This window comes from Mus caroli, chromosome 15 (genome assembly GCF_900094665.2).
Source record: "Mus caroli chromosome 15, CAROLI_EIJ_v1.1, whole genome shotgun sequence".
Classification (NCBI taxonomy): Eukaryota; Metazoa; Chordata; class Mammalia; order Rodentia; family Muridae; genus Mus; species Mus caroli.
Genome location: NC_034584.1, coordinates 3,696,997 through 3,711,206, shown reverse-complemented (window position 1 = coordinate 3,711,206; position 14,210 = coordinate 3,696,997). Strand labels below are relative to the sequence as shown.

Below are 14,210 nucleotides of genomic sequence, written 5' to 3'. Positions count from 1 at the left end.
GGCCTCAGATCCCCAGGAACCTGAGTTACAGAAGGTTGTGAGCCACCACGTGGGTGCTGGGAAGGGATCTGAGCCCCCTGGAAGAGCTGCAAGTATTCTGGATCCCTGACACACACGCGCGCACACACACACACACACACACACACACAAGCCCTCCCTTTACATTTGTTTCCTCTGGAGTGACTTCACTACGTTCCCACTGCCTCTCATTTTAGGCTCCAATCATTTGGAAAACTGTTACAAAGATTCTCCCCACATCCCACGAGGAAGAAAAGGTGATTTGAAAAACTTAAATGTGAACCTAAGCTGACTGTGCCTTGGGTTCCAAAAGGAAAAGCTGCCGAGACAAAAGGAGGATCAACCTGACAGTCACCCGACTCTCTCAGGTCCTAGTGATATCCCGGCATTTATTAAGTGTCATAAAGGGATAAAATCCTTAAAACTGAAGAAACATCACAACATCCACTCCAACTGTCCCACACACCTTTATTCATGAGTCCCAGAGAGCAACCTCAGAACCTAGAAATTCTCAGTTGGGGACACAAGGGCATCCTGGTTGCAGGTAGCCCCACAGGGAAGGAAGGAGAAAGTTCAATGTCAAAACTAAGAGTCCTAAAACCAGAATCATCTAGGGATACTCTGCACAAGCTCCGTGGGAGGAGCAGCCAATCCCACGAGCTCTAGACTGATTTAGGATACAGGAGTGTGAGGGTGCCCACATTATAGGCAGAGTGCACGCAGAGTAAGACTCCTCCCCTTGTCTTTCACTGTCCTCACATAAGCTACTTAAAAACCGGATGGATACACAATACAGTATGCAATATTTAAGCCTGGCTACTTAAGGATTTACTTTAGTAAAACAGAAAACAAATGTGTATGACATCATTCCTAATTCTGAAGTGAAGAATTTAAACTAAACCCTAGTTGCTAGATGTCTCAACCTTATCAGCCTTATTATTAATGAGACTTAGAACTGGTATAGGATTAGCTGTGGAAGAAGAAGTTCCGCCTCCTACACACATGTTCTAGAGTGTTTGTATTAAACAAGAAAATAAGAAAGAAATAGAATCAGCTCACAGGAAAGACATTAAGGTCGGAAAGGAACCAATCCTGGCTGAGAGGAACTATTTGACCTGACATACTTACAGCCTGCAAAGACCACTGTTCCGTACACATCGTCATCTGTGATGAAAATGATGTTTGTGCCGCTGTTTTCAGAAACGGGGATGTTCAGGATATGGATCGCAACGGTTTCCCCGTACAGATGGATGAGAGGACGAAACGTGTTGCCAATCTGTCCTGAAAGCACTTTCGTTGGACTCATACAACAAATTGTCATGTTTGAGCCTGCGAGCACCACTTTGTCTTGAGGGAAAACATTAGTCTCTGTATTACGAATCCCTAGAAAAAAACAGGAGGAGTCACAAACCCTTAGGACATCTTTTACTCACATCTGTCTCCTCAGAACATCCTTTCTGTCTCCTGGAATGATTTTTATTTCATTTATTTACTTATTTCTTCTTGTATTTATTTTTCTATGTGTGTGATGTGTGAACATGCTTGCGTATGTGTATGGAGACTAAAGGCTGACACGGGGTGTCTTTCTCAATGTCGCTCCACTCTATGTTTTGAGATAGGGGCTCTCCCTGAACCTGGATCTCGCTAATTTAGCTAGACCAGACAGAAGTAGAAGCTCTGATCTCTACCCACCCTCAGAGACTTAGGGTTGTCGATGTCACGATACCCAGCTTTGAGAGAGATGCTGGGGATTCAATCTTGGGGCCACAGAACTGCCTGAGTGGAGGGCACTTTTCCAACAGAGTGCCTCAATTTTGTTATCTTGAAACAAGGCGTTCTTCTGTAACGCAGAATGGCTTGGATTTCACCATGGAGCCAAGGCTGGCCTAAAGCTCGCAGTAATCCTCCTGTCCCTGCTCCATGCTGGCATAAACCACCACATTTGAGAGCTTAAAACAGTTCAACATCTACAAAGCAAATGTAGATGTTGTGAACTAATGCAGCCCCCAGTGCAAGGCACAACACTCGGGTTTCAAAGGAGCATGACACAAATACAAAGTGAAACTGTAGCCTTATTTACTTAGGCAGGGACAGAGCCTGATCAAAGGCCGTTTGTTGAAGGTCACAGGTTAATTTTTAAGGGTTTATATACACATGCAGAAGATGCACACAGAATCACTCGATAATTTCAAAAGTTTCACGTTGATTCTTTTGAAACTCTCCTATGTTCTTCAGCAAACAAGTGGGGAAGCCCTCCACACTCTAGCTCACAGCTGCTGCTTTAATCAATACCCTTGCAGGTCAAGGTCACGCACCCCAGCTCCACTCCTAACATCTAGTGTTTACACAGTGACCTCTGGTGCCCTTTATCCCTCACTCGTCCCTGACATCTGGCTTCTAATTCCACCATTCTACTGAAGGGACTCACCGGTCCCATGTTTGATCCAAGGGCTCCTTCTGATTTATCATCCAAACACCTCTTCAAACTCCCTCCTCTCTTGGGTTCCACCACACTGAACTTTCTGGGCCACTCTTAGTCCTCAGGCTAGACCTTCCTTCAGTAGTGCTGTAGACAGGAGCGCTTCATGCGTCCCAATTCCCTTTCCCGAAGATACTCTGGCCTTCGGGATGTAAGTGCTTTCCAATCACACACACCTTGGTGATTCCCAAAGGGACGTTCCCCAGCTACACCCATGTCTCTGGATGCCCGAATGACCTTTTCAACCTCACTGCCTACAGATCAGAGTATTAAAGATGAAACTGTCCTTTCCCAACCAACTGGTTCCTATCTTTTGTATCTCTGTGGACAGCCTCTCACCCCTACCCCTCAGCCAACCAAAGGGACAGACACTGTTGGGAGACACAAGCACCTGGTCCCCAACTCAGATTCTGCTGCTCCCGTCCCTTCCTGTCTGAACTCAGCTGTCCTGGGTTATATTTACAGTGTCTTACTCAACTGCCCCAGAGTCTCCTTATTTATCCAGCTGCTTCCGGCCCCCCTTATCTGATGTTGCTCCACAGACTGTCCACCTGTAATAAACACTGGATGGTTTCTGGACTTCATTTTACTGACTCTAATGACCCGGGGGCCCCTGTTCACTCTGCCAGAATTTTACATCTCTCTGTTAGAGGAGTTGCACTTAATAGACACATGATTTTCAGCCCAGCCTTCTAGAGCGGGTCTCAGATTTCTTTAATCCACAGTTCTGGGGTGGTCACTTTGGAAGATAGCTACCTGGATTCAAAAACACTAAGGGCATATATATACCAACCCTTACTCTTAAGCAATCTAGCCCATGTGAACCAAGAGTCTGTAAAAGTAAGCTTACAGGAGATGTTCTTCAGCGGGCTCCAGTCACTCCACTCTTTATGACCGGAGAAGTGAGGAGAGTCAATGTGCCATCGAATGCTCACCGAGTGAGTGGCACATTGCAAGGGCAGGTCTGAGGTCCAGTTCCAGTGCTGAACTGTATCTTTACCACTCAGCATTGCGTTGAGTGACACCTAAAAACAAACACAAAATTATGCTTCCAAATAATGCTAATGTCCTGCCTTTCTCCAGGGTAAAGGGACAGAAAGGCCTCACGGAATATGTTAGATCAGCCCCTGGGTGGGTAACGCTATAAAGGAAAATGATCCGCACCACTGTACAACAATCTGTTTCTACACAGTGTAACGAGGAAGTGAGACCAACATGATCACTACCCGGCTATGTGCCCTTGTCAACATTTGGTCCTATGGGATTACCTTCCATCCCCTTACAGGGGTTGATACTCATCAAAGCAGTCAATGAAACAACTAAGAGGATACACTGCTATAGCAATGATTTCCATATTCTCATGGGGACAAAAAACCAGGGCATCCATATCTTAAAGAAGTAAAGCAAAGAGAAGGAGCAGACAGAAAGAAAACAAAGCAAGGGCAGATGGGAAACAGGGGGTCAGGGGGATCAAAGAAATCAAACAAGTTTTGAGGATGCCAGATTAGACTATAATGAGCCACTCGGAGTTCAGCAGTATGGGTGAAGCTATATCCACACAATTAAGGAACAGAGGATCCCCTTCAAAACCCCATAAAACTTTCCAATGTGTAAGCTATATCTAGTTAAACTAGCAACCCTGCCCAAGGCACGCTGTGCCCTGCTCCCAACGCTGGCCTCTCACGCTTCCAGAAGTAAGAGAGGAGGCTTCTACTTGCCGCCATCTTCTGGGTGGGAGCAGGCTTGTTAAGCTTCTGATAGGTAAAGTTAGAATCTCTCAGCAATTTACTACTCTGCCATCTATGCCTATGGAGGAGGGTCAGCCTCAGGGCCACACACAAAGGTAAACAGAAAAAAATACCTAATATAATGGATTCATTTGGCCTAGAGAGAAATTAGTCTTGGATTAATTAAATGCAGAAATGGAACTTAATAAGGCATAAATAAGAAGCTCCGTAAAAAGATGAGGTTGAAGCTAATATTAGGAATATTACTCGGTGCTAGTGCGACTACATTTGAAGAAGTTAGGAAACTTGGATGAGAATGAAGAGAGGAAGGGAGTGGGGAACCAGAGAGCCCGAGACAGAGTGGGTTAGGAAAGAGGAAAGGGCTTCCATCTTCCACTGGGCAGTTAATAAACCCCTGCCCGGGAACTCTAAAGGAACAGCAGTGTGGGCCTGCTGCCTGGGGAATGGAGATGGGGACAGCAGGAATGATCTGAAGGAGTTAAATGTAGCGCAATCCTAGCCCTGGGAAGGCCGGCCGGAGTGGTGCTGCACGCTACAGTGAGGCCCTGTCTCCATACACAAATGCAAGCTTGTTCCCAAGCAGAGACAAGTGGGAAGGGGTGTGTGTGTGTGTGTGTGTGTGTGTGTGTGCATGTGTGAGTGCACACTTCAGGGCAGTTCAGGGGTTCCCTGTGTCTACCTTCAGCTCTGTGGAACATTTCTCATGGCTGTGCATGGTCTGCACCTTACATGAAACACCACTGCCTAGCATTCATCTTGTCCCGGTGTCCACATGCCCCCTGTCCAACTTTCCATACCTGCTCCTCACGTCTTAGAGCTAATGGAAAGCAAGTGTAAGTTACAGAAATCCAAGGGGCTACTTACTGAATGGGGAGAGGGAGAGAAGTACTGTATGGAACAATGCTATTTCAGACTGCTAAATTAAAGATTACTGGCTTCTCTATTATTATTTTATTATTATTATTGTTGTTATTGTTAAACTTGTTTGAAATATTCATTTGATGTACAGTAATGGACAAAAAAGTTACAGATTGAATAAAATAAACCAAAAATAAACTTTTTTATTGTAAGAGCATGCTTAAAGAAAGGCTGGGCATTTACTATATCCAAAGGGGAGAATCAGGGAATAGCTTTCCCCTTAATTTCTTAAACTTATGAATTAGTATAACATGAGTGATCTTTTTATTATTGCTAATTTTTCTGTCATTGTCTCTGGGGGGGGGAAGCACATGCCACAGTGCACACAGAGGTCAGAAGAGAACTTTCAGAACTCGTTCTCTCCTCCCACCAGGGTTCCAGGATCAAACTCGGGCAGCCAGGCTTGTGTGGCTACCCCATCAGCCTGAGAGTGATTTTTAAGTCACATTATTGGGCTCTTAAAGAACCCCCAAGGATACACAATCCATTTCTTTGATAATCCCTAAACTCATGGATGCCCCCTCAAAAGCTTTAAAAGCTGCAAGGTTTCCTTGTATCACAGGGAAATACATTTTTGCTCAAACTTACGAGTGCTACTGGTTCCGTCCTCGGATTCTGTAGAACCTTAATCTCCCAGGTGGCATTGGAGGGGTAAGGCAGAGCAGACCCTCTGTCGTTCCACTTCAGTAGTAACGAGGAGGTGAAGAAGTCAGCAGACAAGCCCAAGATCTCAGGAGTCTCTGGAATTAAAGCTTAAAACAGAAAAGAAAGGCGAAGACATTTAGTTAAATAATATATTTTTCACAGTATGTTCTTCAATTTATCAATAACTTCTACACTCCATAAATAAATAATGTAATAATGTGGCATGATAATAAACCGTTGAGAAAACCATGTCACTGGGGAAAAAAAAAGGAAGAGATAGAGGGGTTTTTTTTGTTTTTTGTTTTGTTTTGTTTTTTTTTTCCCAAGACACGGTTTCTCTGTATAGCCCTGGCTGTCCTGGAACTCACTCTGTAGACCAGGCTGGCCTCGAACTCGGAAATCCACCTGCCTCTGCCTCCCAAGTGCTGGGATTAAAGGCGTGTGCCACCACTGCCCGGCAAGGTTTTTATTTGTACAGGCAGCTCCAGTTAATTAAAGGGACAAACCTGAGAAAACTGTCAGCTGGCTGTTTCAAATATGTGACACATTTCCTACTGCAGGCAGCAGTGGGGTTTCCACAATACCAGGGTTTCCTAGCTGGGGACCTGAAAGGAAGCAGCCAAGGAGCTTGCTTGGGTGGTGGCGGCCAGAGCCTAAGAACACTGACAGCTGGGAAAAGAGCTTCCGTACTCTCACGGCCGCTCATGTGTCTTCCAGGAGCAGAGCCCCTCACATGTGGGGACGCCCCCCACTTACAGAATTCAAAGAGCTGCTCCAAGCTGTGGGTGTCATTAAACAACAGAGACTGTTCTATTGAGTCTGGTCCTGAGTGCCAAAGCCAACGGCTAACTCTGAAGGCCTACAAAGGCTGGCCCCGCAGCCGGCACGCAGCTACAGTACAGTATCCAAGACCATGATGCTGAGCAGCAGCAAGTGTCCAATAGTCCAAATAAGACAGCATTCAGGGAGAAGAGAGGAGAGTACAGAGAGGAACGAGGGTGTGGTCCTTTCGGTTACTTTGCTATTGCTGTGTTAAAACACCGTGGTTCTGACAACTCAGAGAAGGAAGGGCTCATCTGGCCTTACAGCTGTGGCTCTGACACTGAATTATAGAACATAAGGGATAAACCTTGCTTGAGAATTCAGGCATGCGTGGAGGGAAAAGCTGTAACCTGACGTGAGGTAGCAGGACAGGAGATGCTCAAGTTTGCTCGTCTCCCTGCCCACGGCACACGATCAAAGCCTCATGGGAAAGAAGGTGCTTGTGTGACCTTGTCAACACCCATGGCACAAACAGACATAGATTCTGCCAGATTCTTTCTCCAATGATAGGCGTGAGAAGATAAGTTAGAGAAAATGCAAAGGTGTGCCTTTTCTTTTCTTTCTTCTAGTCACTTCTTATGACGTTCCGGGGCCACTAAGTAAAGCCATGGTAAGTGAGAAACTGCAAGAGGAAATAAATGTCTAGGGGTAGGTCAGCTGCCTGTCAAACACAAGCAGAATAAATAAGCCATCAGCACCTGACAGTCCTGGGACCTAAAAATAAACTTGTAAAGTTTGGTTTTACTAATCATTTGCTGAACCCAGCGTTTTATACTAGATTTGATTTTATACTAGATTTAATAGTTAGAGCTGCGCATGACCTGGAATGTGTGGATATAAAGTGTGAGCTACAGAACCAAGTCAGTAACATGTCACGGAGCATGCGTGCTTCGCAGAGAGCGACCGCTGACGTGGAAGCTGCATGTGAAAGCACTGATAAGCGAGAAGCACAAAGTGAACCTGGTGCCAGGAGAGAGCTGGTCCAGGCGCCAGCACAACCAGGACAGAGCTAGCGGCATCCAAGGCTGTGATTCATGACATCAAAGCACAGTGACTTACACATGATGCCATAGGCATCCTGCAGCAATGCTAACCTGTTAGGGATGCTTCCCTCCTAACACTAACACTGGGGACATTTTGATAAGCCATATAGAGACCTACTACTGTAGGAGCTCTCTAAAATGCATACACATATGAATGGAATTTAAATGAATGGAGTTACCATACAAAGGGCGAGACAATGTCCCAACAGGACATAGTGTGCCAACAAGTAACACCTCCAAATGCCAGGAAATGGGTTATATCTTATTTGAGTCATTGGCCAAAGAAGTGCCACACCACCACCACCACCCGCAAATATCACAGATGATCGCCAATTCTACTGGTTATCCTCCATAACTTAATGGTAAAGCCCTATTTGCTGAAGACACAACTTCCATATGCAATTGAACATGGAGAAATTGAGCTGTACTCAACTAGAACCTCCATCCCCACTGACTAACAGGATACGCTTGCACACTACTGGAGGGGGAAGTAATCATAAATTTCCAAACACAAGCCCAGCAACCTGCCTGCAGTAGACTGGTGTGACAGTGGAATGACTATAACCGACTCTACTCTGATTGGATTTTTAAGGCTTACCCAATGAGATGGAACCTTATGTGACATGCTAGAGTAGCCAAGAGCCCGAGACTAGTAAGTCATGGGCCCTAGGGAAAACCTACTACTACTGTTCTACTACTAGAGGATCATAGCAGTAAGATGACTCTAACGATATATTCCTATGCCCACAGATCAGAGCACTGCCTGATGCTCATCAGAAGTCTACTCTTGCGGTATAGACAGTAATTAACACAGAGACCCACAACTGAACAATGTGCAGAGAGTGAGGCAGTTTAGAGCACTCAGTCATTAAATGTGCTGTCTCCATCAAACCCCTCCCCACGAGGATCTATGTAAAAGAAGAGGTGGAAAGATGGTAAGAACCCGGGGTGTTGGCCTGACCTGATGGGAAGGAAGGAACACTGTCCTCCAGACACAACCTGACCGAGGTGAACACAGAGGCCATGGCGGCATGCACGGGACCTGCACAGGTTCAAACCAGACACAATCCCAGTCCTGAGAAGGGGAAGTGGACACAAAGTCCCTCCCTAAACTCAAAAAAAAAAAAAAAAGCTATTTGCAATTGATGCTTGATAAGAAAGGGGAAATCGGTGTCCTCCAGTGGAGAGTCACTGGGCAAATCAACCAAAGCCCAGGGCAGGCCCAAGCCTGGGAGCAGCCACCCAAAACAGAGAGGACTCCAAGGGTTTGTGTGTGCTTTCTTTCGTTCTGCTTTTTTGGTTTGTTTTTGGTTTTTGTGGGGGTTATTTTTGTTGTTGTTGTTTTTGTCTTGATTTTCTTTTTCTTATTTTTTCCTGATTGTTTGTTTGATTGATTGTTCACATGAATTTGACTAAGTAGGGAAGTGGGGATCTGGGAGGATTTAGGGGACAGAAAGGATGTGATCAAAATATGTGATTTTCATCATTGTATGTTTTTTTTTTTTTTTTTGGTTTTTTTGAGACAGGGTTTCTCTGTGTAGCCCTGGCTGTCCTGGAACTCACTCTGTAGACCAGGCTGACCTCAAACTCAGAAATCCTCCTGCCTCTGCCTCCCAAGTGCTGGGATTAAAGGCGTGCACCACCACACCCAGCTGTATGTATTTTCAAATAAAACATATATATATATATATATATATATATATATATCAAAGGAAAAGAAGAAAGGAAGAAAGAGAGATTGAGATTGAGAGATAGAAAGATAGAGAGAGAGAGAGAGAAAGGAAGAAAGACAGAAGATGTTCCCTTCTCTAAGAAATCCACATAATTTACTCTTTAGCAGATGGGTCACTGTCCCTATTTTTACTGAGAGACAATGAAGGTCATGATTACAAACGAAAGGATTTACAAGACAACCCCCCCCCCAAAAAAATTAAAAATAAAAAAGGGGAGGAAGAGACAAAACCCCACCTTCCTTTCCCTTCTCTTCCTAATGGTAAAGTAAGCTGCCCAGAGGCCCACGAATTGCTTGCTGTCTAAAACAGACATCAAGGGGCTGATTTAACCTGTTCTTTAGAAACTCAGAACTTTCCAGATAGAAAGGAATTTATATTGACAAAATGGCTCAGCCAGCACAGCACCCCCACCCCACCCCACCCCCACATGTGTGCAGGGCAGCCTGTGGGATCTGCTCTCCCCTTCCACCTATGTGTGAGCTCTGGCGACTGAGCTCCAATTGTCCGGGCGAGCGAGCGAGCGCTTTACCTCACTCAGCTGGCACCCAGGAAAGCCTGTGACTGACTAGATCTAGTCCAACACATACACTTCACAGAAGTGAACAAATCAGAGTTGGCTGTATGTTCATCCCCTGGTCTAAAAAAATCAGTAACTTTACCCAGCTCACCCTGTCACTATGACTCCAACCTCTCAGTGCTGAAAAGCTCTGACCTCTTTGCTGCCGTGAGAGAAACCTGTGAAGTTCAAGTTCTCGTCTGTGTGCCTGAGCCACCTCTGCCCTTCCTCTGTACTGGCGGCCAGTGTCCCTAGGTGCTGGTGTAGAGCGCCTTGGCAATTGCTTATGCACAGTACAGAACACAAGGTCCCTGTCCCTTCCCTCCTTTCCCTCACAGAACACACTTCCTGTAACGTAGACATGTGGTAAGCGCCAAACTACACAATGGATGGACTATGACCTCAACTGAGGGAACTTGCCACAAAGGACGATGTGCAAGTGTGAGTGGACCGTGGGGCAGGGTCACCTCTGGGGTGGTCAGCGACTACACTCCTAGAACAAAGTATACCAGAGGCATGATGGGGCACGTTTAGGCATCGAGGCTACGGCAGCTAGCGTAGGACAGAGAGAGGGAAGGGCCTCCATTTTCTCTACTCTGACTGGAGGATACATACACTTTCCTTAGCAAGGACGCCCGCCATGTGAACAGCAGCAGTAACGGAAACAAAATTCAACGAGTTGTAAGTTTGAGCCAGAGACCCAGCACCACAGTATCAACAGAGACTTTGTTCATTTAAGATTAATTTCCAACTGGTGTAGTGACACATAACTCTGAGCCCAATCCTTGGGGCCTGAGGCTGAAAATCACAAGTTCAAGTTTAGCCTGAGGCTACATGGCAAGGTCCTGTGGCCAGAGAGAAAAGCAAATGCTGAAGATGATAACAAATAGAACCGAATTTTCTTTTAAGTACTTACAGACATCTTTTTCATTCAACGTGAATTTACTCTGAAAGCCATTTAGATAATTTATTGTGACTTCGTGATCACCAGGTGAAAGAGCTGGAATTTTAACATTTGTTGTCTCTAATCGGTGACAAGAATGGAACCTGTAATGAAAGACAGGGAACTTTAAATGGCAGATAAAAATAGCGCCCTGCTATAAAAGCCTGATTAACATTACAAGCACTAGAGAGTGCCCTATGCTTTTGTGTGATGTTGGGTTGCATGTACTGTATGCTACAACAAAGAGGACTTAATGGCAATATGAGGAAGAGTGTCCCGCCTGCCAGAAGGCACAGAGCAAGCAGGCGTGGCTCGCTGTTCAAATCCCACCTCAACCTTGCCAGAGCTCTGCTCCACGCACACTGTCCCCTTCAGCACAGAACATGAAGGAACCACTGCCTAGTGCCTCGTAGTGGAAGCAGGGCCCAACAGAGGCCACGGCAGAAGTGAAACAGGACACAGTGGTCAGTGTGCACACACCCTCTCTTCTTACCCACTGGGCTCACAATTAACTTCAATAAGACCCCTTCACGCGGATGTGGAAGGTTTCTGATCCCCTGAGTCTCACAGATAACCACTGCTTTCTCTCTCAGGTTTCACGGCCCTTTGTATCTCTATGGAGCATATTCACCCTCGTGTTTTTACTAATAAGAACTTTCCAGGCCTCCTGCACCCCGAGCACAAGCCTCTCTCTCTTCATTCACTTAGGCCTTTGGACTTGATCCTCTAGGCTCGCTTCTTTAACCTTATTAACCGGAGACCATTAGAATTCTCCAAATCACAGCATTTTCCTCAGTTTATCCTGGTACAAACTCCTGCTCGCTTTCTACAAAGCAAGTTACGCATGTGCCTTCTGACACAGTCCACGGTTTCTTCTCCTTTCTAAGTCCCCTTCACTTCGGCCAGCAAGCCACCCACAGGACTGCTGCTATCTGTCGTGAGCCCTCGGTGAGCAGGACTAAGTTTCTCCCCCACGTGCCACAGTCAGCATCCAAACCATTTACCCAAAGTTCTAGGATCTCCTCCCTTGGACTCAAGGTAAGACTGTCTTCTGTCCCTCTGAAAACAAGGAATGGCCAGGTGACATTATGTGGCCAGAAAAATATGAAGCCAAGTCAGTTTCCTACTTGATGAAGAAAGTTCTAAAGGCCAACATAGGCTATATCCTTTTTTGTCCCCTACCAATGACCTCATAATAAGAAGAGGCTCAAAGTGGAAACCCCAGCTGACACCAGAACATAGCCAGCCCTTCATTTTCATGAGCAAAATATAAAGGTCTGAAGGCTGTTTCTGCAACAGACCCTAACCTGTCATAGCGCGTTGACAAGCCACCCTGGTGTCTGCAGTGGTGCTTGGTAAATATACAAAGAAAGGGCATATCTGGCTCTGTTTAAACATGCTGTGTCCTTTTATATTGGGACCACTGGGCTGTAAACTGGGACTTGGAGATAAGCTTGATAAACCTGTGGGCCTTTGCTAAGTAATTCACTGTCCTGCCGGGATTTGGGAAAAGCGAAGGACACTGTGTAGGCCTCCACTCTACGAAGCTATGTGTCAAGCCCACTCAAGGCTATTTGAGCTTCCTCTACCACCCAAGGCACAGTGACCCTCCTACTTAATAACATGGACTTGGAGCCTGCTGAGCTTTGTCACCCGCCTAGAAGAACTTATCTCTAGAGGAGCCAGACTTATTAGCCATCTGACTAGGTCTGGCCAGTGTAGGTGTTTTATGGGATGTCTTATGAGTCTTTTAAATAGAAAATCGTCCTCCCTTTTCCTGCTTGCTTCTTCAGATGCAGACTTAAGGGCAGTTCCTCTCGCATAGTGAGAAACCTGAGGACAAGGACAGGTTCATTGACAACTGTGCCAGCCCTGGACTACAGCCGGACCACTTCCCTGAGAGTTGACACCTGTGTGTGGAGCTGGTATTGCTGGCGTGTTCTATTAGACACGGACTTCAACCTGATAAAGGCAGACAATGGCTTGGAGTAGCCCCTCCCCCCGCAGACCAGTACATGGTGAATGGTTCTCCATCCTCACACTGCACACAGCAAAGGAGAAGCACTTTTGCCTAGAAGATTGAGTCTGGACTAATGTAAAACTTGGAATTTTTAAGAGAAAGAAGATTAAATGCAAATGTCCTTTTAAAATCTAGGAACAAAATTGTCCCACTCAAAAGTAGCCGGGGAAGAAGCTCCGGGTTCAGTTTTGGATGCACCCCAGAATGCCCTTACCTGTCTTTAATGCAAATATCTTTAACAGTTCCAGGGCTGACCCCGAGGGGAGCTGACCACGTGCAGTCCCACACTCGCATGTTGTTGGTTGTGCATTTCAAGTCTTGTACCCCTAAAGAAGGAAAAGCAACATATACATACATGATACAGAGCATGCGTGTGGCTCTCCGGGTCTCCGTGGAGAGACAAGTCCTGGGCCTCCAGAGGGCCACTCTCTAAGAAGAAAGGTGTCAGTCATCAGATACTACTTCACGGGTGCTTTGCCTACTTTTTGAGGGTTTTTAAAAAATATTTTTTTTAATATCTTAAGATTATAATACAGCCATATCACTTTCTCTTTCTGCCCTTTAAATTCCCATGTATACTCCCTTGCTCTCTTTCAAATTCATGGACTTTCTCTTTTCAATTGTTGTTAATTGTTAGTACACATACATGTGTGTATATGTCTACACACGTATATGCTTGTGTGTATGTGCATGCATATACATGTATACATATGTATTCTTGAATACTTAAACTATAGCCTGTGTAGTCCACATACTGTTATTGTCATGTAGTTTTCGGGTCTGACCGATGTTCCTGGTTACCGACTGGTAGGTTCCTCCCTGGGAATAACTATTTCTCCCACTCTCTCTTATCTTGGCAGTAACCAGCAGCTTTCTAGTCTTCAGACCCACTCAACAAGAGAGAGAGAAGTCATGCCTGCCACTGGAAATCTAACCAACTACCTGGGGCTACCCAAGTCATGGCTACCATAGGGGAATCTACACCTACCACTTCACTAAGCCACTATAAGCCCTAACTGCACTCTAAATATTTGTCCTCGTGCCCTCAGGTAAGTGTTGCTCCTCACCCCTCATCAAGGAACCTTCTCTTTGTGACAGTGACCACTGCATAAAAGTGCAACTGATCCAAGTGAAGAACTCTGAAGACCAGAGACCAGAGCCATTATATATGTCTACAATGAAATTCCTGGGGCTGGTGAGATGGCTCAGTGGGTAAGAGCACCCGACTGCTCTTCCGAAGGTCCAGAGTTCAAATCCCAGCAACCACATGGTGGCTCACAACCAT

The 14,210-nt window shown here is 45.7% G+C and overlaps 1 protein-coding gene across 4 annotated transcripts in view; it reads right to left on the bottom strand.

The window, feature by feature from the left end:
* Positions 1-14,210, bottom strand: part of Lifr (LIF receptor subunit alpha) — a 69,481-nt gene that overhangs the window by 27,496 nt on the left and 27,775 nt on the right. For all 4 annotated transcript variants that reach the window (XM_021183148.2, XM_021183147.2, XM_021183149.2 and 1 more), the window contains exons 3-7: positions 13,140-13,251; positions 10,879-11,009; positions 5,752-5,915; positions 3,348-3,522; positions 1,147-1,401 (exon numbers count right to left, since the gene is read on the bottom strand). In XM_021183148.2, coding sequence (XP_021038807.1) covers positions 1,147-1,401; positions 3,348-3,522; positions 5,752-5,915; positions 10,879-11,009; positions 13,140-13,251 — 837 coding nt within the window. The remainder of the gene's footprint in view (positions 1-1,146; positions 1,402-3,347; positions 3,523-5,751; positions 5,916-10,878; positions 11,010-13,139; positions 13,252-14,210) is intronic.